Raw genomic sequence first — 22,032 nt, 5'->3', positions numbered from 1 at the left:
TTTCCAAACACACAAGTTTAAGGCTGGGACCTAAACTGTCTTTTGCATAACCAACAGGAAAGAAGAGATTCTCTTACCGCAAATGCTTTGTAACAGATTTTAAGCGTACTGCTCACCCACTGCCCTTTCCTACGCTGCTCACAAACCCCACCGTATTTAAGGCAGCAAAGCTTGCACCTAAAAGACTCCTCTTCCCTTCTTCCCTTTAGCCAGGTGTGCCCTTGTTCTTACCAATGAGACGCAGGCAGAAGCTGGTGGGGTGTCTTTGCGGATGTTCCTAACTTGCAAAAAAGGATGGATGGGGGTTATGGGAACTCTCTGTACTCTCTGCTCAATTTTGCTAGGAATCTAAAACTGTTGTAAAAAAAAAATAGCTTATTAATTTTTAAAAAGATGGGGGGGGGAAGGGATATCTCTGACCTCTTCTCTCATTCCTTTCCCACTGCCTGAACTATAAGTAAGAAGGCTGGAGCTGCTGCAGCCCTTTTGGGCCAGAAAGTGACACTGACAATGGAAATCAATTGCTGAGGGGGATAGAACTGAAAGAGGATGCAGGTGACACTATGGGACAGTTATACCTGTCCTGGGCTGACAGCCAGTGTCTTTATAGGAGTGAAAAATAACCTTCCATGTTATTTAAGCTAAGTTTTCTTTTCCTGTTAAATATAAATAAACCTAATCCTAATTGTACCCTTCTATTTCCACACCAAAATTCAAAGCATATTTTTTCTTCCAATGAAGTAAATGATTTAAACTCCAAGAGCTAATATATTATGATTATAAAACGTGCACAAGACACGACACTTCAGAGAAAGGTAGAAATAAAAGTACTAATATTTTCACTCCACATCCCAACTGACAGAATTACGCACATCCACTCTGAAGACACTACTCTCACTTTCTTACCTGGGGCACCTCTAGGAGACCTAGAAATCTACACTATGAACAATAAATGGAGTATGTACAGCTTTCCCTTCCCATAACCCCCTGGGGTAAGTCTGGGCCCCTTCTGAAACTAGCCATTAATACCTTTACATATGTAAACCCCAGGAGTACCAATACAGAGCTTAAATTTTCATTTTAATTCTAACTCAAATTTTGTAAAGTAACCTTACAAGCACAATATTGAAAACTAATACAAGGCATTAGGTCTCTACTAGCCTGCACTTAAAACACATACTTTAGCTTGAAAATAAAACACACTATCAGTTTCTCCCTTAAAAGCAAAATAACAAATTAATAAAGACTTTTAAACTTCCCTTCCCCTCTAGTAAAGGACACAATCTTAGATATCTGTTATTTCCCGGAAAACTGGTTCCAATAACTAATATTAAATGTCTATTTGGCCTAAATACTTGAATGTTACTCTCAAATTGAATAACCAAGCACACATGATGGGAACCATGCAGAATGTCCTGGCAAATAAACATACATATTAAACAATACAGGGCAAAGCCCTCACATCACCAAACCACTAAATTTCGTAATTTTTTATCCAAGACAATTCTCTGGTGTCCTTAGGAATATATCAAAAGTCCACATGATTATTTCCATATATATGCACATTATAGTTAGATGAACAGGGACCTATACTACCATTATGACAAAGGGAGCTGTAATCAAATAGCACTTTGTTGCCCTTGAATACGACACACAGAACTGTGGTCTGTTCGCATCTTACCAGAATTGTGGACTTCAAAGCATTCTCATAGGACAAAGTCCAGTACTAAGTTATATCACACAGAATCAGGCACCAGGCTCTGGGTAAGAAATCACAAGTGAATATCCAGGTAATACTGAAGAAATGACAAGTGAGACTCCATAAAACTAAACAGCTGAGTTGCACATGTTTTGTAAGAATGGTGTTCAAGGTGGGGAGAAAACCTGCTTCTCCAGGCTCTTTGTGCTGTGAGAGAAATGGCATATGTACAGGTTAGTTTATCCTTGTGCGCCTAAACCAATGTGGGCACCTGCAGGTAAGGCAAAGTTCCATCAGGGGAACTTTCAGCAATCCCAGATTTTTCAGGGGAACGAAACTTTATCTTGCTTCAACTGAAACCCTGCTTATTATAGAATGAAATGTTCCAGATTAATATAGACACACAAAGTACAGACAGGAAATCTGTATGCTGGTCTCTAAAAGATGTCCACTTCTCTCCCAGGTGTCCTCTTCTTTAAACTGCACAGGAGGTCTACGATCATCATACTGAGGCAATTTAAAATTGATTCACAGTGCAGCAAACTGCTGCCAGCAGCTGTGAACATCCATCCGTCCCAGGAGAAGTCCCTATGGACGTTAATGCATCAGTCACAGGGGGCCGCGGAGGAGGCCAGCGCAGCCTGCTGTGCTGCAGAGCCTCATCAAACGAACAAACCAGAACACGCAAACGGCTCAGGGTCTCAACAAGGGATCAACAGGAAGTAAAAAACTAGAGGAGCAAACAAGACCGTCTGGAATTAGTTATTCACCTTCAAGAATAACAGGAACTTCAAGAAAAGGCCACACTGATGGCGCATCATGACAATCTTAAAGAGATAAAAGGAAACTCACCTTCTCTACTGCTTGAGGAACTAGGACAAGTAAAACCAACCAGGAAGGGGGATTTATAAACAGATAGTGAGTATTTAGAAACATCCATCAAGCCTGAATTCACGGTGAGGACAGATACAAAAGAATATTACGTGGTATGGTTACATGTATAGAAGTTCAAACACTGGCAAAATTCACCTGTGGTACTAAACATCAGGGTGGTGGTTACCTTTGGAGACTGGAAGAGGTACAAGAGGGGCACAGTTCTGGGGTGACAGTCCTGCTCCATTCCCGATCCCGGCAAGGGCTGGCTGTATGGGTGGGTGCCCTTGGTGAAAAGCTGCTGAGATATACCTGTCTCATGCACTTTTCTGTATGTATATCATATGTGAATTTTTAAAGTTTAGATCATTTATTTATTCAAGCAAAAGTCAAGGGGAGGGCTCTGAACCAATTAACACATTAGATCAGGTACATGACCAAGTCGAGAGCCCTGACTATGGTGTTAAGGAGACCTCAGCTGTGGCATGCTGGCTCGCAGCTGTACCGACTGTGGTGTCACTAACCGGCCAGTCTGTGGCCTAGAATGTATCCGTTTCCTGATCCATAAGATAGAAATAATAACAAAACATAAAGGTCACCTTATAATGAAATATAAAGTTGTTGTAAGGATTAAAAAAGATAATAGCTGCAAAAACATTTAACACAGCACTTGACACCTGCAGTGGGTCCTCAGGAAATCACAGTATCATGAAACCATCATGACTTTAAAAAAGGGAAAGTGTGAATATGTTGAATCAATAGCTCTTATCTCAACCAGTAGACAAGTGTGTGGGCTAGGGGGTGCAGAACAGGAGGAAGATGCAGGGTGGGAATCAGGAACCCGAGGGCCACGACCAGGCAAAGAAAATCATAAACTTCATAAATCATAAAAGGTGAGAGTGGGGGAGACAGCACTCGGCAAAGACTTGAACAAATGTCCAAAAAGGACAGAAGGACGTTTGGATAGGATTGTGGACTCCTTGTTGGGGGCCATACTACAAAGCCCACCCACATCTAACTGAGCCCTGACCCCCACCCAGCTTTTTGAATCAAGCACCTATGGATCAGGATCGCTTCTGATTCTGAGATCTGGTTGTAGAATTGAAAAGAATAAAGCCCACTAGATTTCACAGATTTAAAAACTGAATGAAATCAAAACTTGTTCGGAGCAAGGGGCTTTTCATTTACTGGCACACAGCAGAGGTGAAGGATCTATAAGAAAAGAGTGTCCACTGGGGTTCCTCGTGGCAGTGGCCAACTGGAAAACAAGACTGTGTTCCAGGGAAGCGGGTTGCAGACCGGCACCTATTAATAAAACTATGTTGTGTTCTGTGGCCAAAGGAAAACAGGTGTTTACAGAGTTGTTGATTTGCTGGAAATAGACAGAAACTGTGGTGGCAGAACCAAGTAATCAGTAATGAAGAACCACATACCCTGCAGACAATGGCTGGGGACTTGGCACTCTTGACGTGACATTTCTTGCTGTATTGACAAGTATCAAAAATATAATCATGTCAAAAACCTTCACTCAGTCTTCAAGCTCTTTAGGGCTCATGAGGCTCTTTACAGTTTAGTGTCAACAGGTCTCATTTCATGTGACCCTAAAATCTTAGCCGTGTGGAACAGGTTAGTCCCCTAAAATATCACATGCTGTCACATCTTCAAGTTTTGCATAAACTGTTCCCTCCTGCCTAGAACAGCACCTTCTCCCTCCTTCTGCCTGCCACGACCTCCCCATACAGAACACTTCTTTCCTAGGGTCCTAGCTCTTCCTATAAATCCCTACTATAGCATTTATCACACTGTGGGCATCTCTGTCTTCCTGTTCCAGAGTTCTTCAGGGACAGGTGTCATGACTTCAGCAGCCAATATATATCTGCTTCTCCATCAATGAATCAGAACAAACACAGTCTACTCCTAACTAATCACTTATACATTGAGACATGAAAGGTTGCTCTGGCAAGGAAAATAAGCTAAAACAAGAAGATGGGCAGTCCTCTAACCACCTGGGTTATGCCAGCCAGCTTTTTCCAAGGAATGTCTAGCAGTCACAGCAAATGTCACTAAGAGACCGTATCAGCTTCCCCAAGGGGGAAAAGTAGTCCCTAGAGAGATGAATTAGACAACAAAAATGAATATAGTAACCGAGTGAAATACACGTTTTTTCTCCAAGTCAGCCAAATCCAGTGGATGCAGGACCTGCCCAAAGCAAGTTCTGGCATAATTAGCCACAGGGCACAGGAACAAGCTCACTCCTGTGCCCGGGCATCGCAAAGCACGACCAAACAATGAAGTATAAGACGTGAGGAGACAGGCTGCAGTTGCAGGTTAGACATCAATAAGACACGGAGACAACGTTTAACTTATTTGGGCCTCATTTCCTTATTTTAACAATGTGCTTTGACAACATTTAGCCCATGAACATGATTGCTGAGGAGTGTAGTAAATGAAGCCACATGGGAAAATACGTCCAGAGAAGTGCCAAGCACAATATATACCCGACCTTTAGTTACTATGTTATAGGAAGAGTTTACTACCCCTAAGTAAGGGATGAGTAACCTGCCACCACCACCCAGCTAGGCAGTGGTAGAGCCAACATTTCAGTCCAGATCAGGCCAACTACAAAGTGGAGCTCGTAACCTTCACCTCAGCTTTCATGTCAGCACTTCCTCTGACATGTTCCCTTCAAGTGGGATAATGTGGGCGCCACCAGGATGGAGACACCTACTCTACACACAGTGAGCGACATCCAGCAAGTCAGCATTGTCAGTGTGGTTCTGTACAGAGTGGGCACAGGACACTTTGAGGGCTGGGGGTACCTGGCTCACAGATGAGAATTATGCAATTTATTATTTTTGGAGGATACTCTTAGCCTGAAAACTAATAAAGGTGGTGGAAGGGGGGTGGGTAGTGATGTGGAGGTCTTAAGAAAATCGGAGGCTAATTATTCTAAGATTTCATGACAAGAAAGTAGGTCCTTAGGTGTATAACTCACCTGCTTATGGGTAAAATCTCCTCTGTCAGTATAACAGGCTTTACTTCTAACATTTTTTAGGGTCTACAACATCTATAAAATTCTTTACTTCTGGCAAGATTTTTCCACTTTGGTATTCTGGCATCCTCCCACAGAGCAAATGTGCAAATCGGGGCACAATTTCTACCTTATTCAGAAGACAGTATTTCTACATCAAAAGAGGACTTCATTAACAATTAAATTACAAGTACAGGACTTCAAAGCATTAGGATGGGACACTTTTTGTTTCCTTATTTAGATGAATGCATTTCTATTCTCATTTGTTTAAAAGGCAAATACAAAACTTCTTAAAATGGACATTAAAAAAAAAGATTACTAGCAGAGTAAACAGGAAGAGATGGCCTAGTTGAGAAGTGAGGATGTTCTCTGGCCAAAGTCAGCATTTAAGATTCTAAGTTCTAGAACCTATTTCCTCTATCAGTTAAATATTTCCAAACTTCTAAATGTGCTGGGGCAGGAACAAGGCTCCCATGCAAGACAAAGATACTAACTGAGAGATTCCTGGATGAAAAGTACAACAAAGAAGAGTTTAAAGTAGTGCTGCTCCAAAGCTCAATTCAAATATTCTAGCAAAGGAACCATCCACTACAAGCATTATCCATACAAAAAACACACAAACTGCATTTATGTACTAAACCTGGAATTCATTTCTGAAGAGGTGAAAAGGGAGAGAGAGAAGTAAAGGGAGTGACAATTTTAGCTAAACACTGTTGACATCAAAAGAAAGGGCCTCACCTCAATATATTTTCAAGAAATTAGCCACACATTCCTAGATCAGAGGGTAGAAAAACAGAAGTTAAACTAAAACTGATGTGGGCAATAATAAAGCACAGAACAGGCATGCTACTTTTAGCATTTAATAGACCCCCCAAAACATCCAAATATCATTGTGATGGTTAATTTTATGTGCCAACTTGATTGGGCTAAGGGATGCCCAGATGCCTGGTAAATATTATTTTGGGGTGTGTCTGTGAGGGTGTTCCTGGAAGAGATTAGCAGTTGAACAGGTAGACTACTAAGAAGATCCACCTTTACCAAGGCAGGTGGCATCCTCTAATCCTATGAAGACTTGAACAAAACAGTCAGAGGAAGGCCAAACACGCTCTCCACTTGAGCTGGGACTTCCATCTTCTCCTGCCCTCAGGACTCCAGGTTCCTGGTTCTTGGGCCTTTGGACTCAGATGGGGAGTGCACTGGCCGTCCTGGGCCTGCAGCTTGCAGATGGCAGGTCATGGGACTGCTGTCTCCATAATCACATGAGCTAATCTTATTATAAATCTCTTTCTTAAATCTATCTATATCTATCCTACTGGCTGTTTTTCAGGACAACCCTGATTAATACAATCATACCAAATAATTAAGAGGACAGAATTAATTTTCAAACCCACTAAATAAACCAGCTGTAGAATGTAGGCACAGCCAGCAGAAGAACCAGAAGAAAGATCAGGAACAAAAAAAGTAGGGGAAGAGGGGGAAGTCCCGGCTGCTGAAATGTCTCCTTGGCTGGAAGCCTGGATGTGATACCTGGGAATGGTCTCTAATCACTGTTGCAAAACATGTTTTCTTGAGAAGCAATTTTACCCCAAATGTAGTTAAGATTCTCTTTTCTCTTTAAGATCTAAATCCAGAAAGGTACTTTAAAGATTTATTTAAACACTAAACAAGTGGGTAGAAGATTTCTGAATTACATGTCTGGTGTTAAAACACAGGGTAAAGAAACCTTGAACTAACCTAGAATCTTAAAAGCCAAACTATTATTATTTTGAGTTATTACTGACCTCTAGGTGCTACTACACGAGGCAGGTAGAGAAGAGCCCCCAGGTATTTAAGGGGAGAAAAGCAGTGCTACAGGGCCAGAAAAAAAGTCTAACTAAACTGGAATTTCTCCTACCAGTGATCTCCACAGAGCTCGGAGGGAGAAATGTCCTAAAACTAAAACCAAATTCATGTTAAGCTGACTAAACACTACCAATTAAATCTATCCTCAAGGGTCTGAAAACAATTGTCAGGGTTACCTCTTAATAAGTCAACACTTAATTGTAAAATGCAAAATATGAATCTGTTCTAAAAGTTTGACTCACAAAGTCTTACACAGGCCAGGACTTATCTCCCACTTATTCAATGCCACTAGTATCTCTGCTCAAGGGGACAAGCAGGCTTCAGGAACTTCAATTCTACTGGGGAGGAGGCAGACAGAAACATGAGTTGTACACATGATTACTACAGCCCATGGTAAAGTGTAACAATGTCAAAAGACACCACAAGGGGCTACAGGAGAGAGATCACATATGGGAAGGCAATTGCCAGGGCTTCCTGAACGCAGTCACTGAGGTGGTCTCTGAGGGTTAGAAAGTACTTGCACAGGAACAGGTGGAGAGTAGTGAGCAGGACAGGAGCTCCAGGTGGAGGCAGCGGGCACCATCAGAGAATCGAAGTTATCTCATCTGGTCAGCACATGGTATTTCAAGATATACAGGGCGATATTACCTGTGGGGCCTTGAAGATCTCTGAGCAAGAAACGAACAGTAAGAATAAACTGACAGCAATTCGACTGGGGTGGGAAGAAGGGAGACCAAACTCATCTGGGACTGTATTGTCAAAAGTGGGTATAAGAAAGGTGAGAATTTTAACAAAAAATAAGACTGGGTTAAAAAAAATAATGTATTAAACAAGGAAGAATCTAAGGCTAAGGTGTGGTTGAGAGGGAGGGAGGAAAAATGACTGGACTGGTTAGGAAAATCTACTGAGATCTTAGGGCACTGCAACACTAGACACAAGAGTGTGGAATGGTGGTGGCATGACTTATCTTGCTCTGTTCCACTCTGATAAAAACTATGTGTGACCACAGGGCCTTTGCACAGCTGGTCCCTCCCGCTAGAGAATCACTCCCTGCCCCTACTGGGTTAATGCAGCTCTGAAAATACTTCTGCAGGGAATTCATCCTTGGCCCTCCTCAATGGGATCAGCCTCCCACCCTGTCATAGAACAGGGTGTGGAAGCAGAGAACAGGGTTCAGAATAATGCTCTTATCTCTACTATAATTCTGCATTTATAAGTTATAAACTTAGAATTTATAAGTTCAGGACATGAAACCTCAAAATAGGCTGCTTTGGCATATTTATTATTTTGAACTGAAGGCACCTGAGAAATGAAAGATGCAGGAAGGACTTTCTGAACTCCCCCATTCTACACAAAAACAGTTCATCAAACTTCCATGGAGAAAAGTGCCTTTCCTGTATGAGGAAGAGAAGAACATGCTTCTCACCAGAGTCTGGGAATCGACACCGAGATGGAACTGGACAAACAAACTTACCAAAATAACCCTGTCTTCCCCAGTCTTCCCCCAATGTATCTCTCCCTCACTTCCCCACAATCTACTGCCTCCAGCCCAAATGCTTTTCTCTTATCATTTCTTCACAAATTTGCCGTTTCCTTGTATAAAAGGTACACAAGCCATCTGCTCTAGCCACTTCTTGGGTTCTTCCTCTTCTCATGAGGGAGGCCTACCACGTACATGCAAAATTTTAAGAAAACCTGCACACTCTTCTCCTGATAACCTGTCTTATGTCAGTTTCATTCTTGGGCCCAGCTGGAGACCAAGAGGATAGACGAGATACGTTTCCTCCCCACATACCACTGCTAAGCAAGGCTGTGAACTCCCAATAGGGCCTCTGCGCCTATGCTGTGGGTCTCCATGCAATCTGAGGAGGCGGCGTCTAGATGTTAGTGAGCAGATGATGTAGGAACCTGACATCATACCCCAGACAGGGCTACAGCAATGGACAAATTCAGCCACAGAAAATTCTCATGGTGCCACAGAGGTCTCCAAGTATCTGAAGAGCTGTCAGAGGATGATGGATTAGCTGTGCATTGTGTGGTCTCAGGGGGCAGGAAAGAACCAGGATTGATGGGTCCACATGCCAGGGAGACAAATTTCAGCTCAAGGGCAGGATGGGTCTTCACATGGTGATGACGGCCACAGGTCCCATAGCTGGACATGCATGGGCAGAGGCACCGTCACTCGGCGAGGCTGTCGCAGTGGACTTGAACCACAGATGAGCACTTACTCTAATCAGGCTTCAGTTTCCTCCAGGCCCCAACTGAACTCTGGCTGGAACACTATGGGAAGGTGCACACCCATGTGCATGTGATTCCCCCAGCTCTTTCTCCCTGGGTGACACATGCCATCCCTGTCCCTGCGCCCCAGTAGACTCAGTCCTTTCTGTACTTGCTTCAGCTTCCACTGACGTCGTCCTCACCCTAATTTCTGTCACTTCTCTATATGTGCTCTGCCCCACAGCAGTTATTCCAAGTTTAGCTCCGGTATTCATCATTCTTTTAAGGACCACATCGTCAGGTCCGCAAAGGCAGGGAGGGAGCACTCGGAACTCTGCACAGTCTGAGCCGCTGCTCCTCCTCGCTCCAGTCCAGGAGGAGCCTGCCTTCCACCTGCTTGACCCAAACATGCTTTAGCGGGTGCTTGTCAGATAAGTTATCTGTACAACCCTAACCACTGTGCTCACTACACCCTGCACGTACCACTCGCCCTCAATTCACTTAAGTGCCTCAGACCAGCCCAATGCAACGTGTGGTCTGCAAACATCCACCACTGTCTGCCACGAGGGTAAGCATCTAGAAACATTTATACAGCAAGGGACAGTTAGCCCACAACTGTTGACTCCTAACACAAAGAAGTCAGGACTTGGGTTTTGTACCTTTATCCTCCATTCATTTTTATTGTTACAAAAGTATCAATCTCTGATAATGGAGAAAAACAGTGGTTTGAGAGGCACCGCCTCAGGCAGTATTACTTTACTAAGCGCTAAGAACAGCAAGTTCTGTCATGCTAATTAATAGATCAACACAGGGATAAGACTATATAGCCCAGATTCCCACTGACACTAATTAATTCTATCTCCCTCACATAATCTGGCTCACTTCAAACAAAAAGAATCCTAAAAAATATATGTTAACTAGTTTAGAGAGAGCAGTGACCACTCAGATCCAGAGACCACTGGCCACTTTAACCAAGACTAGAAAAGCCCCCTTAAACACAAGTCTCACAAATTTGCTGCTATGTCCACTGTCCTTGTCCCTAGGCATGTTGTAATTCTAGCTCACAGTTTTGAACACAAAGGAATGCAAGGTGCTCACTAGCAAAGGATATAAATATTTTTGGCCCTATCTATAGCATCACACCACACTGTCTTTTGCATCTAATGATGTTATTAACACCCTCATACCCACACATGCACACAATGGTAAGGAACAGGGTCCAGGTTAACTGTGGCCTACATACCAGCGTGACAGCTCATAGCTCTACCCCCACCTGCCCACCCCCCAACTGCCTAACAGATCACACTCAAGGTGGGGTTTTGGCAGCTGGACACAACCCATACCTCTCTTGAAACTGCATTCCCTAAGGGTCGGCTGAACTTGGCCTCACTTGTCTATTATTCCCCCAAAGATTCATCAGCTACTATTATTACTGCTTCTTGTTGCCACATCACTCGTCTGCCCTTCATCCATTCACCAGTCAGTACAACACTCAACACTATAGTGCTGGCAACCACAGATAAGAAATACCCAGCAGTTCCCTGAGGACATCCCAGGCTGGAAGCAGGGGGACATTCCCAAGAAAACACAAAACACGATAGTTCACAGGTACAATCAGAAGCGATCTATCCGCCAAGTAAGCTTTTGGCAACACTGCCCACCCCACCCCACCATCTCGTTCTTCCCTGGGCCTAGATGTCACCTTAAACTCTTAACATCTCTACTAATTCCTAGTGTAGACAAAAGCCTCATGAATTTGATTTCATCATGCATCAAATTACCGTGAAATAGATATTACAATGCATGAAAAGTGGAGCAATGAGAATGTGCTCTCCTAAAAGGCAGGTGACTGGGTAAGGAATTCAATTTTTTCTTATGCTGATGGTTTATTTGAAACAAGGCTCTAATCAAATCCACACAAGGACGACATGTAGTTGAAAGGATCGCTCAAAATAATGCACTGTGATGTGCAAGTGATGCACACAGATAAAAGCCGAAAGCAACCACGTGACGGCACGGGGTGTAACATACAAACTGGAGGTCTAAGACACATGCTACTGGCACCTCTATTTAGAAAAGTCAACAACACTGGAAAAGGCTTTCTGCCATGTTCTGTCTTAGAGAAAGGCAGAGTATTTGCTAGGAAGTAAGACCCTCATATTTCAATTTTGCTTTGTATAAAACTTGAGAATTTTAGGAATTCTTTGAAATGGCACTTCTAACTACTACCACCATTATGGAGAGCAGGAATTTTTTCAGTGACCCAGGAAAACTACCAACTGGGTTTTTTCAAATTCTGAATGCTTTCGTGCCCTTTAACCTACTTTTTTACTTCCCCAAAAGGCCTCTTTGCTTTAAAGTACTCACTAAAACTTTACTTGGGGATCAACCTGGGATGTTGGCATCCAACAGAACCTATCCTTCAAATAACTCATTTCTACTAACATAAGAAAAAGGTGGCACTGAGTCCGGTAAAGAAATGACACATTTTGAATTTCTGAGATTGCAAGTGTTCATGACAGCTCACTGCCCATGGCACACAGCACTGCACAGGACCTCCGCAGCTACCCTCTAACCAAGTGGCAAAGCACAGCAGAAGGGTCAAGCACGAGGGCCAGCCTCCTCCAAGCTCTTTCCTCCCACCTCACCCCCACCCCAATGACTTCTCCCCAGAAATAACTAGATGTATGAGATCACCCACAGTGAGCGGACAGAGGCATGACACCTACAAGTTGCCATTTATAGAAAGTGTTAACACTCCTCAGGAAAAGACACCAGAAATCTCCTTGGAAACGCCCAAGCATATGCTCACTTTGGAATTCTAGTCTGCTAATACCCATGACTGGAGTAAACCGCCTTTAAAGCAAAACCAAGGCCTTAGAGGTACTTACGGTTTCCCCCCAGGGATTCCTGCCAGGTTTGGAGGGATGGTGGGTACTCTCATGTGAGGGGGAGGATCAAACCCCACCTGGAAACAAAGGTAAAATGTTGCAGACTCAGTTCAGGCAAGGCAGGCACTTTGTGAACATGGACAAAGACTTTTCATAGAAACTCATATATACCCAAAGCAATATGAATGGGAAGGAATAGTAACGTGGCCTAACATTTAACAGAAAAAGTAATGCGAGAAGTAATATAACCACCTCTAAACACCACAAGACACACTTCTTTTTGGGAAGGTGGATCTATTTAGGCACCGAGAATCAGCTTCCCATGGTAAACACAAGGGTACTTCAAAAAGTTCACGGAAAGACTCGTATTCTTTATTTCTATTTTTCCACAAACTTTTTGAACTGCCCTTGTACTTCCTGCAGATTTAGGACGTTCTCCTTTGCCCGAGCAAGCAGAGATCAATGTGCAAGTCAGGATTTCTCAGCTCTGACACTACTGACGTTTTGGTCAGACAGTTCTCTTCATGGAGGGCTGTCTGGGGCATTGGAGCATGTTCCGTAGCATCCCTGGTTTCTACCCGCTATGTGCCAATAGCATCCCCCTCAGTTGTGATCATCAAAAATGTCTCCAGATACTACCAAATGTCCCCAAGGAGGAAAGTTACCTGTAGCTGCATAGCACTGGCCTAAGTTAATACTTAAGGATTCATTTGTTGATACCCTACTTTGTGCACCCTCAGGACAGCATTCTAAGCAGCCCTCCTCACCTGAATTCTCTGCCCTACACTGCACAGCCTTTCCTATGAGTGTAACATAAGGAAACAACAAGGAACTCTAATAACACCCCAAACTATTGGAGGTAATGCTATCTGAAGAGAGGAGAAGAGGGAAAGGTATGGGACATTTCAAACAGCCAGTAGAAATTATTCGAGGCCATTAATTTGCTATGGGTGATAATCTACACCCTTTTTCTGATGCAGTCAGTAATGATGCACAATCAATCATACCCTTCAAATGCAGTTCTGCATATTCTTGGTCAAAAATGAGGCTATTTGCATAGTGGCAGAAGGCAGAGCCTGCCTCACACCCCATGGCCTCACACCACCTGTCTTTCTACCTGCTGCACCAAGGTCACTTCTTACACATGAGTCACACTATCATGTGTGAAGAGTAACACAGGCACGGAAAGAGAAAGCTGTGGCTTCTTGAATGTTTTTTCCTGAGGCTTAAAGAGAGGAAAGAAAACAGCTCAAGAAAACAAATGAAAAGGCTTCTGTGAGCCAGTTGAATCATTTCACTGCCTTCAAATAAAAAATTCTACTTTGGTGGGAGCAAACCAGATGTCCCCTAAACCACTGAAGGAGCCTCTAAACGCTGCCTTTTTTCATCTATGAAAACAGTAAAACAAAAAGCATCTGGCCCAGTGTGTTGATGAAAGCTGGCAGGAGGAAGGCAAGCGAGGGAGGACACTGGGTTTGTGTCTGGAGCGGTGTGGGGCTGGCGGTGGCCTACCATCGGGGAGCGCCCGTAGGCCACCACGGCAGCTGCGGCAGCGGCGGCACTCATCTGGGGGGACATGTTGTGCAAGCTGGCATAGGCGGCGCCGGGGCTGGTCAGCTCGCCATTCATGCCCGCATGGGGGACCATCCCGAAGGGAGCAGGGTACGGGCCGGGCACTGCCAGGGGCGTCCTCAAACCAGCTGCTGAAAGGAAACACAAGCGCCCATGACTCAAACCTGACCAGCAGTTTTAGTGTTATCTATTAAGTGTCATTCAACACAGGAAGGGAGGAAGAAGAGGGGAGAGAGAAGGCTTCCAGGGACAGGAGCAATCACCTCCAATTCATAGGCTGGATCCATTCTTCCTACCCAGAGCTGAATTCATCTCCAGGAAAGAAAAGAACCCCAGGGAAGCACAACCTGCACATTTTCTCATTGGTATACTTGGCAGCACTGGGAAGCCTCAGGAATTAAGTGGCATCACTGTACCCAATTTACAAAAGGAAAACAACCAAGGCACATGCACTCAGTATTTATTTGACTTAATATCAAAAGAAGATTTTCTTAATAAAATCCAAGATTTCTCCTTCAGTCTGAACTTTCCATTCCCTGGCTGCAATTCCAAATGAAAACCAAGTCCTGGATTTATGTAAACCAAAGCACAGGTTTAAGAGGAATATTCTGGTGCTTTTCTTCCTCTGGGCCCGGGTTGCTGTTTTTTTCCTTTCCCGATGGGGGAAATCAAGTTGAAAGTTGTCTCAGTGAAACCCTCCCAATTCCTACTGGAGAGACCACTGACTCCTGAAGGAAGGACCAGCAGAAAACCAGCCAACTACAGTCAGCAAGAAGCACACCTGTGCCACCCAACCCTGCCGTTTCAGTCAATATTAGCAAAGTCAGACACGTAATGAGAGTTTGGTAAGGAGCATGTGTTCAGAATCATCATCAGAAACTTTACTGGAGTCCCTAGGATTTAGATTATTTGGAAATAAAAGAAAAGCTGAATGTAAACAGTCGGAGACAGAACAGGGTGCAGCTGCTGAAACCCAAGGACAAACATCTGTTTCTTATCATGGCTTTTTCAGAGATAGGAAGGAGAGTGGCCCTAAGTGCATTTCACATGCGTGGAGAAGTTAACAGACAACAAATTAGGCTGGGAAAGGGAGAAACAAAACACAGCCCAACAAGAGGCAAGGCTCTACCCGCTTGGTTGACGAGGGGGTCCATGGCTGGAGGCTTGCCGAGGCCTGGACGCAGTCCTGGAGTGGCGCTTGTGCCCGGGGTTGGCAAGTCGCTCCGAGGCGTCGGTGTGCTGGATTTCAGAACAGGCGTGCTGGCTTTTTCATGCTGGTATCATTAAACAAATTAAATGAGTATTATTTTTAATCCAAGCCATATTACACAATTTATCACAACAGCAGCTGGGACACTGGGCACCTTCTAGCTACTCCCTCTGCCAATTTTCATAAATCCACACAATGTTGACAGCATTAACTTGTGAGCGAGAAACGTTGACCTTTCCTCTTCCTGCCAGAATTAAAACTCAAGCTAGAGACACAGAACATGATCACACTTCTTCCTCCGCAGATTTTATTTTAAAAAGTATTTTCCATCAGGCTTATGGACTTTGGACGAAATCCAATGTAGAATGATGGCCACCCGGAGAACAGTTCCCAATCACTCAGAAATACATGCCCCAGCCATCAAGAATGTCCAAGGGAAGACCCCTTGTCTAGTCTGGGCTTTATGTAGCCCTGGGATTGAGACTAACAGTGAAAGATAGCAGGCCCATCGATTTTATGAGAAGCAAACCAGCATCTCACAAACAAAAGCCCTAGAACTAGCTTATCATTTTGTTTGAAATATATACCTAAAAAGAATAACCTTTTGGAGTTAAGTGTCACAGCCAACTTGCCTACATAATCAATGTGGACTCACCAATGCAAATGAGAGACTTAACACCTTCAGGAGTCGAAACAGTTAACAGGGTTACAGGACATGTCTTTTGCCTCTCAACCTTTCATGTCTTTTAAAACATACTCCAAGAAGTGCTATGGTGTGGCAAAGAGCATTGAATCTGGCCTTGGATCTTGGGACAGGCTGCATAGCCTTGGCAAGTCATTCAGGCATTCCTCTCCATCACTGAAATAGGATAATGCCTAGGGGGACTGTGTAGGGATTAACTGCAGGGTTGCTAGGCGTTAAGAGATGACCCATGCCACAAAGTTTGTTGAATGAATGAATGACCACAAGAATGGGCCCTGATGCACCCACAACAGTTCCAGGCTTCCCCCAGGGCCTCCTTGTGCACATCACCATTCTGATGAGCTCCCTAATACTGGGGGCATGCTCCACAACATGCCCTCAAACTGTGGGTCAGTTTACCAGGCAAATGGCCAGCTTAACAAAATGAGGACCCCTTAGAACATAAGAGGTTTGAACTGTTTGGGAATTTTCAGCTGGGAAGTTTCAGAGAGCTTTGTGCCAAGAACAGGAGGCAATGAACATGGAAGCCTGTTCACGCTCTCTCATCATGGCCCAAAAGAGATGACTGACAGGGAAAAAGGAAACACTGTATGGGGACAAAGAACAGAAAGATAAGTTTCCCTTTTAAACACTTACAGATACAACCCTCAAACAGCAAAATGCCACCATTTCAAATACTTCAGGGTCCTCTGGTTCACAAACACACACTGCTAAATAGGCAAGTGCCAGGTCTCTTTACCTACCAAGCTCATTTCTTTGGATTTCAAAGAAGTGGAACTTCCCGAGGAGGCCGTGGATGCCGGGCTGCTCGAGGCATCTTTCTTCAGCAGGCGGTTTTTGTCGATTCCGTTCTCCCGAGGTGAGTGGGCAGGGCTTGCACGTGGAGAAGAAGGGTCCTGAACGAACATAATCAAAGATTTTCGTGATTTAGCCCATTATGGTAGCCCTTTCCCTTTACACACTCTGCTTCCACACTACTCTAAATTAAAGGAGAACGCTGAAAGTCCTTTAGCTCAGGCTGTGCAACGTAACTAAAGCAATGTTTTCATGAACAAGGTGGTGTCTGTAAACACACCTGGGAGCACACCATAAAGAAAGCAACCCACAAGCAATCACAACCCTCCTCACACTCAGGTACTCTGCCTAGAAGGCACTGGAAGGAAGGAGGAATCAGATACCAACTTAGAAAACCAAAATGACTAGGCAAACAGATTTTTTTTTTTTTTAAAGAAAATAAAAGTTGATGTCAGGCTATTATTGCACTGAACAAGAACAATCATTAAATGGTTTATCTATAAAGTTGCAAGAGACCAAAACACTGTGTTTCTACTTCATCCGTTCACTGTTAAGATTTTTCTCACAACACTACTCAAGTCATTCTGAAAATCAAGTTTGATGAAAAGAATGGTTACCTCGTTAGACACATCCACAACTAAGTTGTCATCGCTTTTGTCACCATCACTGTCCTGGAAAGAAGAAATTTTAATGTCATTTAGTAAAGGCTAAGAATGGATTTGAGGCCCAGTTAAATCTCTTTCTATTGTTCTTGGTAGCAGACAGGTTAAGAAACTCCCTGGGACATGCCTGCAGGAGCTCTTCCAGCTTGCCAGCCCTGGTAATCAATACCACTCCCCCTCTTCTCAGCTGAGCTGGGGCTACACAAAGCTCCAGGCAGGAATTCTGCTGCAGCAGCAAACCAGCTCCCCGGTCACAACTTGCTCACAGGTGAGGGCTACCGCTACCTGCAAATATGTGGCCACCGTAAGGGCTCAATAAATGTTTGCAACAGCCCAATCTCTCCTGTAATCTAAAATTCCTCTTATAGTCAGAAATCCGCATTCCCTTATATCAGAGCTCTTTTTCCATCTGCTTTCAAATTAAGTACACAACTTCATGTCACTGTTTTTACATGTATTACCTTGAAGGCAGCCAGCCAACTCCTGATTATAGAGACAAATTTACTTACACCACTTTTCCACAGGGTTACCGTGAAAAAACAAAACAAATACAAACCTAAAAGCAACAAAGCTAGCTACTGGATAGAATAAGGAACCAAGATCTAACCTTATGCTAAGAATAAACCTCTTCTGCTTAGATTATCTGTGGGGAGATGGAAGGAAGATAGCAATATTTAGGGGACACTGGCATCCTGCAATAGGACTTTTGTAGTCTCTTCATACAGCTGTAAAATTTGCTAATCAGAGGAAACTCCAAGGTCACACTGAGTTTGGAAAAGATTCAGAAAAGCTGTTCAATTTAATGATGTGATCACTCCTGCTTCAAGTTTGAGGCAGGCTAAAAAAGTTACTTTCTTTACCCAAAGGACTTATGTGCTTTGGTGCAGAGTAATACAAGGGGCATGTGGGGAAAGAAGGACAGCTCAATGGATCTAAATTCTTGAAATGGAAGTAGGTCCCTAATTCAGGATCTAAACAATTCTTTTACTGGTGTCACTGTCAATTAATAACACACAAACAATACTTGAGAAATATTAATATGTACAAGTGCAAATATTACCCATGTTGGTCTTCCATGGGCCCACATGTCCAGACTAGAAAGTTTACCCTTAACTCTAAATTCAGGTCTTAAATGCTTTTTTTCTAACCACAAAAAGCACTTCATATGGGAGACCCAATTTACTTTCTTCTGTCGTGTCTTACAAGATATACTTTAGTCATTGTTACAAAAGCACCATACAATTCACTAGTAACAACATAAAATTACGACTAGTGAGGAAGCCTAGGTAATCCAAAGCAAGTCCATTCAAAGAAATATTTTCATGGAATAAAGAAAAAAAACTAATACTAAAGAAAATTCATTTTCTCTTAGTAAAGCCCAAAGAAAAGCACACCCTCAAGTGTTAAGGTTGGTGGTGGTGAAATGATATAAACTAAGAGTTTTTCCCTTTTAGAAAAAAAATTATAAAAATGGCTAACATAGTGTGCAGACCGAACTGGCAAAAAATAGCAAACAATGACTTTATTATAATGGAGGTGTAAAGTCGTCCTTAAGTTTTCTGTAATTTAAATCTTAGCTTTGTATTGAACCCTTCTGCAAATATAAACTTTCACAGTACAGTACACGCCTGTCACAGAAGATCTGAGAACTAAAGCCTTTGCTCTGGATTCTCCAACACAATCTCAAAACATGGCCCCCAACCACCTATCCAACCAGGCATACCTAGTACAAGCAGGTTACAAAACCATCACGCCAACCCACAGATTCTAGCTCACTCACTACTAAAACAACTTATCATACACACGAGCCTCATCGAGAACAACATGGAATTATATGACAGCAAATTTCCCAATTTCTACATATCCTGGACCTTCTGACTTGCTTATAAACATTTAATATCACAAATGGAAGTACACATGTAGGACATCAGCTTTGGGCAACAGATAAGGGAAGAATGACATGTTAAAAAGGTTGGGGCTGGGGTGAGGAGAAATAATAACTTTTGTTTCTTAGGGGGTTATCTAACCATGGTGCAAAGTGTGGACCAATCTGAGGACCTCTAGAAAAATTTCCAGTCCTAACACTGGGTTTGGAAATCTGAGCATAGTGATTAAGAATACGGATTCTGGAGCTGGGCTGCCTCAGAGCTCTGCCACTAACCATGAACTTCAGCAAATCAGTTCAAAGCTCCAAGCTACAGTTTCTTTATCTATGAAATGGAGGTGATGATGCCAAATACATTGGTTGTTGTAAGAGCTCAATAAAATAACCCGTGTAAAAGCACAGGGTACCTGGCACTAACTCAGCCTGGTGCTCGAGAAACGTTACTGACTGTTGGCTCTAGGCTTGAGGTAGCCAGTAAGAGACACAGAGGCCCAGCGACTGAACTTCCACAGGACACAGCCTGCACAGTTGACACCTCTGCCACTCTGTGGGCGACACCACTTTCTCCAAGGGCGACAGGAAAGTGACCCAATTCAGCATCCTGCTCTCAGACTGTTCCTGAGAACACATCCATCCTGAAAGATGGGACTACCGAGGCAACTCCAAGTCACATGGAGGCTGCAATGTTTATGACCCCAGACCAGAGCCAACAGCCACTTGGACTGGCTTGCTCTCCTGAAATGTGGTTTTATCTATATTGGTGACAACAGTCCTCATCTGTGGGGTTTGAACTAGATGACCCCAAGGTTTCTTCCATTTTTACCACAGACTTAGATCACTGTGGAAAACTCTGCCCTGAGACCTAGCTCAAGCCTGAACGCAAGCCTGAATACATTATCAGGATAGCATCCAAAAAGATAATTTGTGACACCAAAATTTTTACTCTATTTTAGCAGGAGAGGCTACCAAATTTGCAGAGCCCAGGACATAATGAAAATGCAGAGCCCTTGTTTAAAAACTGAGAATTCAAAGATGGTGAGACCTGAGCATAACACCAAGTACCGGGTAGGGCCATTCTAAGAACAGTGTCCTGTGCAACCACACAGCCCACAAAGCCAGCCCTGTACTTTCATATCCCGTTATGAGCAGCACAGGCAGAAGTCTAAAACGTAATACTGCACCAGGCAGAAGCATAACTTCCAGCCCTAAAGGGAAATAATATCCTACAATGCAAGAACCTATCCTCTTTATGGTATTATTATAAGGAATGTGGAATTACCACTAAGATCTTACAGTACGTTTGGATACTCGCTTAGAAGGTGAGCAGTAAGCAAACAAATATTATTTCAAGTCCTTTACTTACATAATGGCTGGAGTCTTTATCATCCACCTTCCTTTTCTTGATGTCGTTGGAAAATTCAGGCCCATTTCTGCGTTTGTCTGTGCCTCTGAGACTGTCTGGAACCAGGAGGGAATTACTCTGCGAGACAAAAAAATTAATCAAAGATTTTGTTCCCAAGCCTCTTTGTACACATGAAAACCCAATCTGGATGTGGGGAACTGTTATAGAAAGTTGATACCTACACAGCCTTTCATTCTCTTTAATTCAGCTCATCTAAAGACTGTGATGGCAAACACTTATAGAGGTTTATGCACTTAAAAGGGGAACCTGACTTTGCAATCAAACCATCCAAAGCCTGGTGGATCCTTCAGGCCTCATTCAAAATGTGCTTCTGTTCTATTTACTGTTACAGGAATACGAGCTTGCTGTTTGTATGTGGTTGTGTTTTTATTCTTCCCACTGTGCCTTCCTGGTCAGGAATAAATGGCCTATGAGCAAAGCTTGCGATTACTCTATTAAGACATATTCTGTAACTGTTAAGAGTCAATGTGTACCTCTCTAAAAAGACACAAAAGAAGCGGTGGGATTAATAGCATGGTTTCCTAAAAAGCAAATCACATTTTCCAGCAACAATGAAGGAACTCTTTTGAATTCTTTTAATTTATTGCTGAAAATAAGATTTGGTGTTCCTGGCCAATAGCACTGAAATTTAAGACCCAAAGTGGGAATTTCAGCCAGCGAATCTTCAATAGCAAGGCCAGCTCCCACACACAAAAGCAGGAACAAGAAATAATCTTTTCCACAAACCACACAGGATACTTTCATTCGCATATGCTGATAGGAACTGTTGACCCAAAGGAAACAGGCATTTTAGATATTTTGGGGTCACATGACATGATCTGACATCCCTTCAATTCCCATCTCCCCTTAGGCTAAAGCATCAGACCAAGTTACAAAGAGTTCTTTTAAGTGCGGGATTAGCATATGCAAGGGGCAATTTGTTCAGTGATGTGTTGCTGCCTTGAACAATGCTGAATGAGCTGTGCAAAAACCTCCTTTCACAAAGCCAAGATAACCCCAATTTCTGAAAGATATTGGAGAACTACTAAGAGGCGGGTGTCCAGGGCCAACAGACAATTACGTTACCTTTCTCTACCACTATTTAAAATAGAAGGGGGTAGGAGAAACCTTTAAGTGAGACATCTAATGCAAAAGTATATAGTGGGAGCAAATATTTTATGGTACATTTTTAAAAGCCATGGGTCTACACTCCTGCCCAGCCAGAGGTAACCAGCCAGGTGGCTACTCTC

The 22,032-nt window shown here is 43.2% G+C and overlaps 1 protein-coding gene across 6 annotated transcripts in view; it reads right to left on the bottom strand.

The window, feature by feature from the left end:
• LOC134365111 (transducin-like enhancer protein 1) overlaps positions 1-22,032 on the bottom strand; it is an 82,849-nt gene that overhangs the window by 8,408 nt on the left and 52,409 nt on the right. For 3 of the 6 annotated variants that reach the window (XM_063081288.1, XM_063081290.1, XM_063081291.1), the window contains exons 9-14: positions 20,744-20,860; positions 17,451-17,504; positions 16,782-16,934; positions 15,255-15,399; positions 14,066-14,256; positions 12,554-12,630 (exon numbers count right to left, since the gene is read on the bottom strand). In XM_063081288.1, the coding sequence (XP_062937358.1) occupies positions 12,554-12,630; positions 14,066-14,256; positions 15,255-15,399; positions 16,782-16,934; positions 17,451-17,504; positions 20,744-20,860 (737 nt within the window). The remainder of the gene's footprint in view (positions 1-12,553; positions 12,631-14,065; positions 14,257-15,254; positions 15,400-16,781; positions 16,935-17,450; positions 17,505-20,743; positions 20,861-22,032) is intronic. The other 3 variants (XM_063081289.1, XM_063081292.1, XM_063081293.1) reach the window with 1 other exon arrangement.

Source organism: Cynocephalus volans, chromosome 16 (assembly GCF_027409185.1).
Source record: "Cynocephalus volans isolate mCynVol1 chromosome 16, mCynVol1.pri, whole genome shotgun sequence".
NCBI classification, from domain to species: domain Eukaryota; kingdom Metazoa; phylum Chordata; class Mammalia; order Dermoptera; family Cynocephalidae; genus Cynocephalus; species Cynocephalus volans.
The sequence above is the reverse complement of the archived record's forward strand: the minus strand, read 5'-3'. Positions and strand labels throughout refer to the sequence as shown.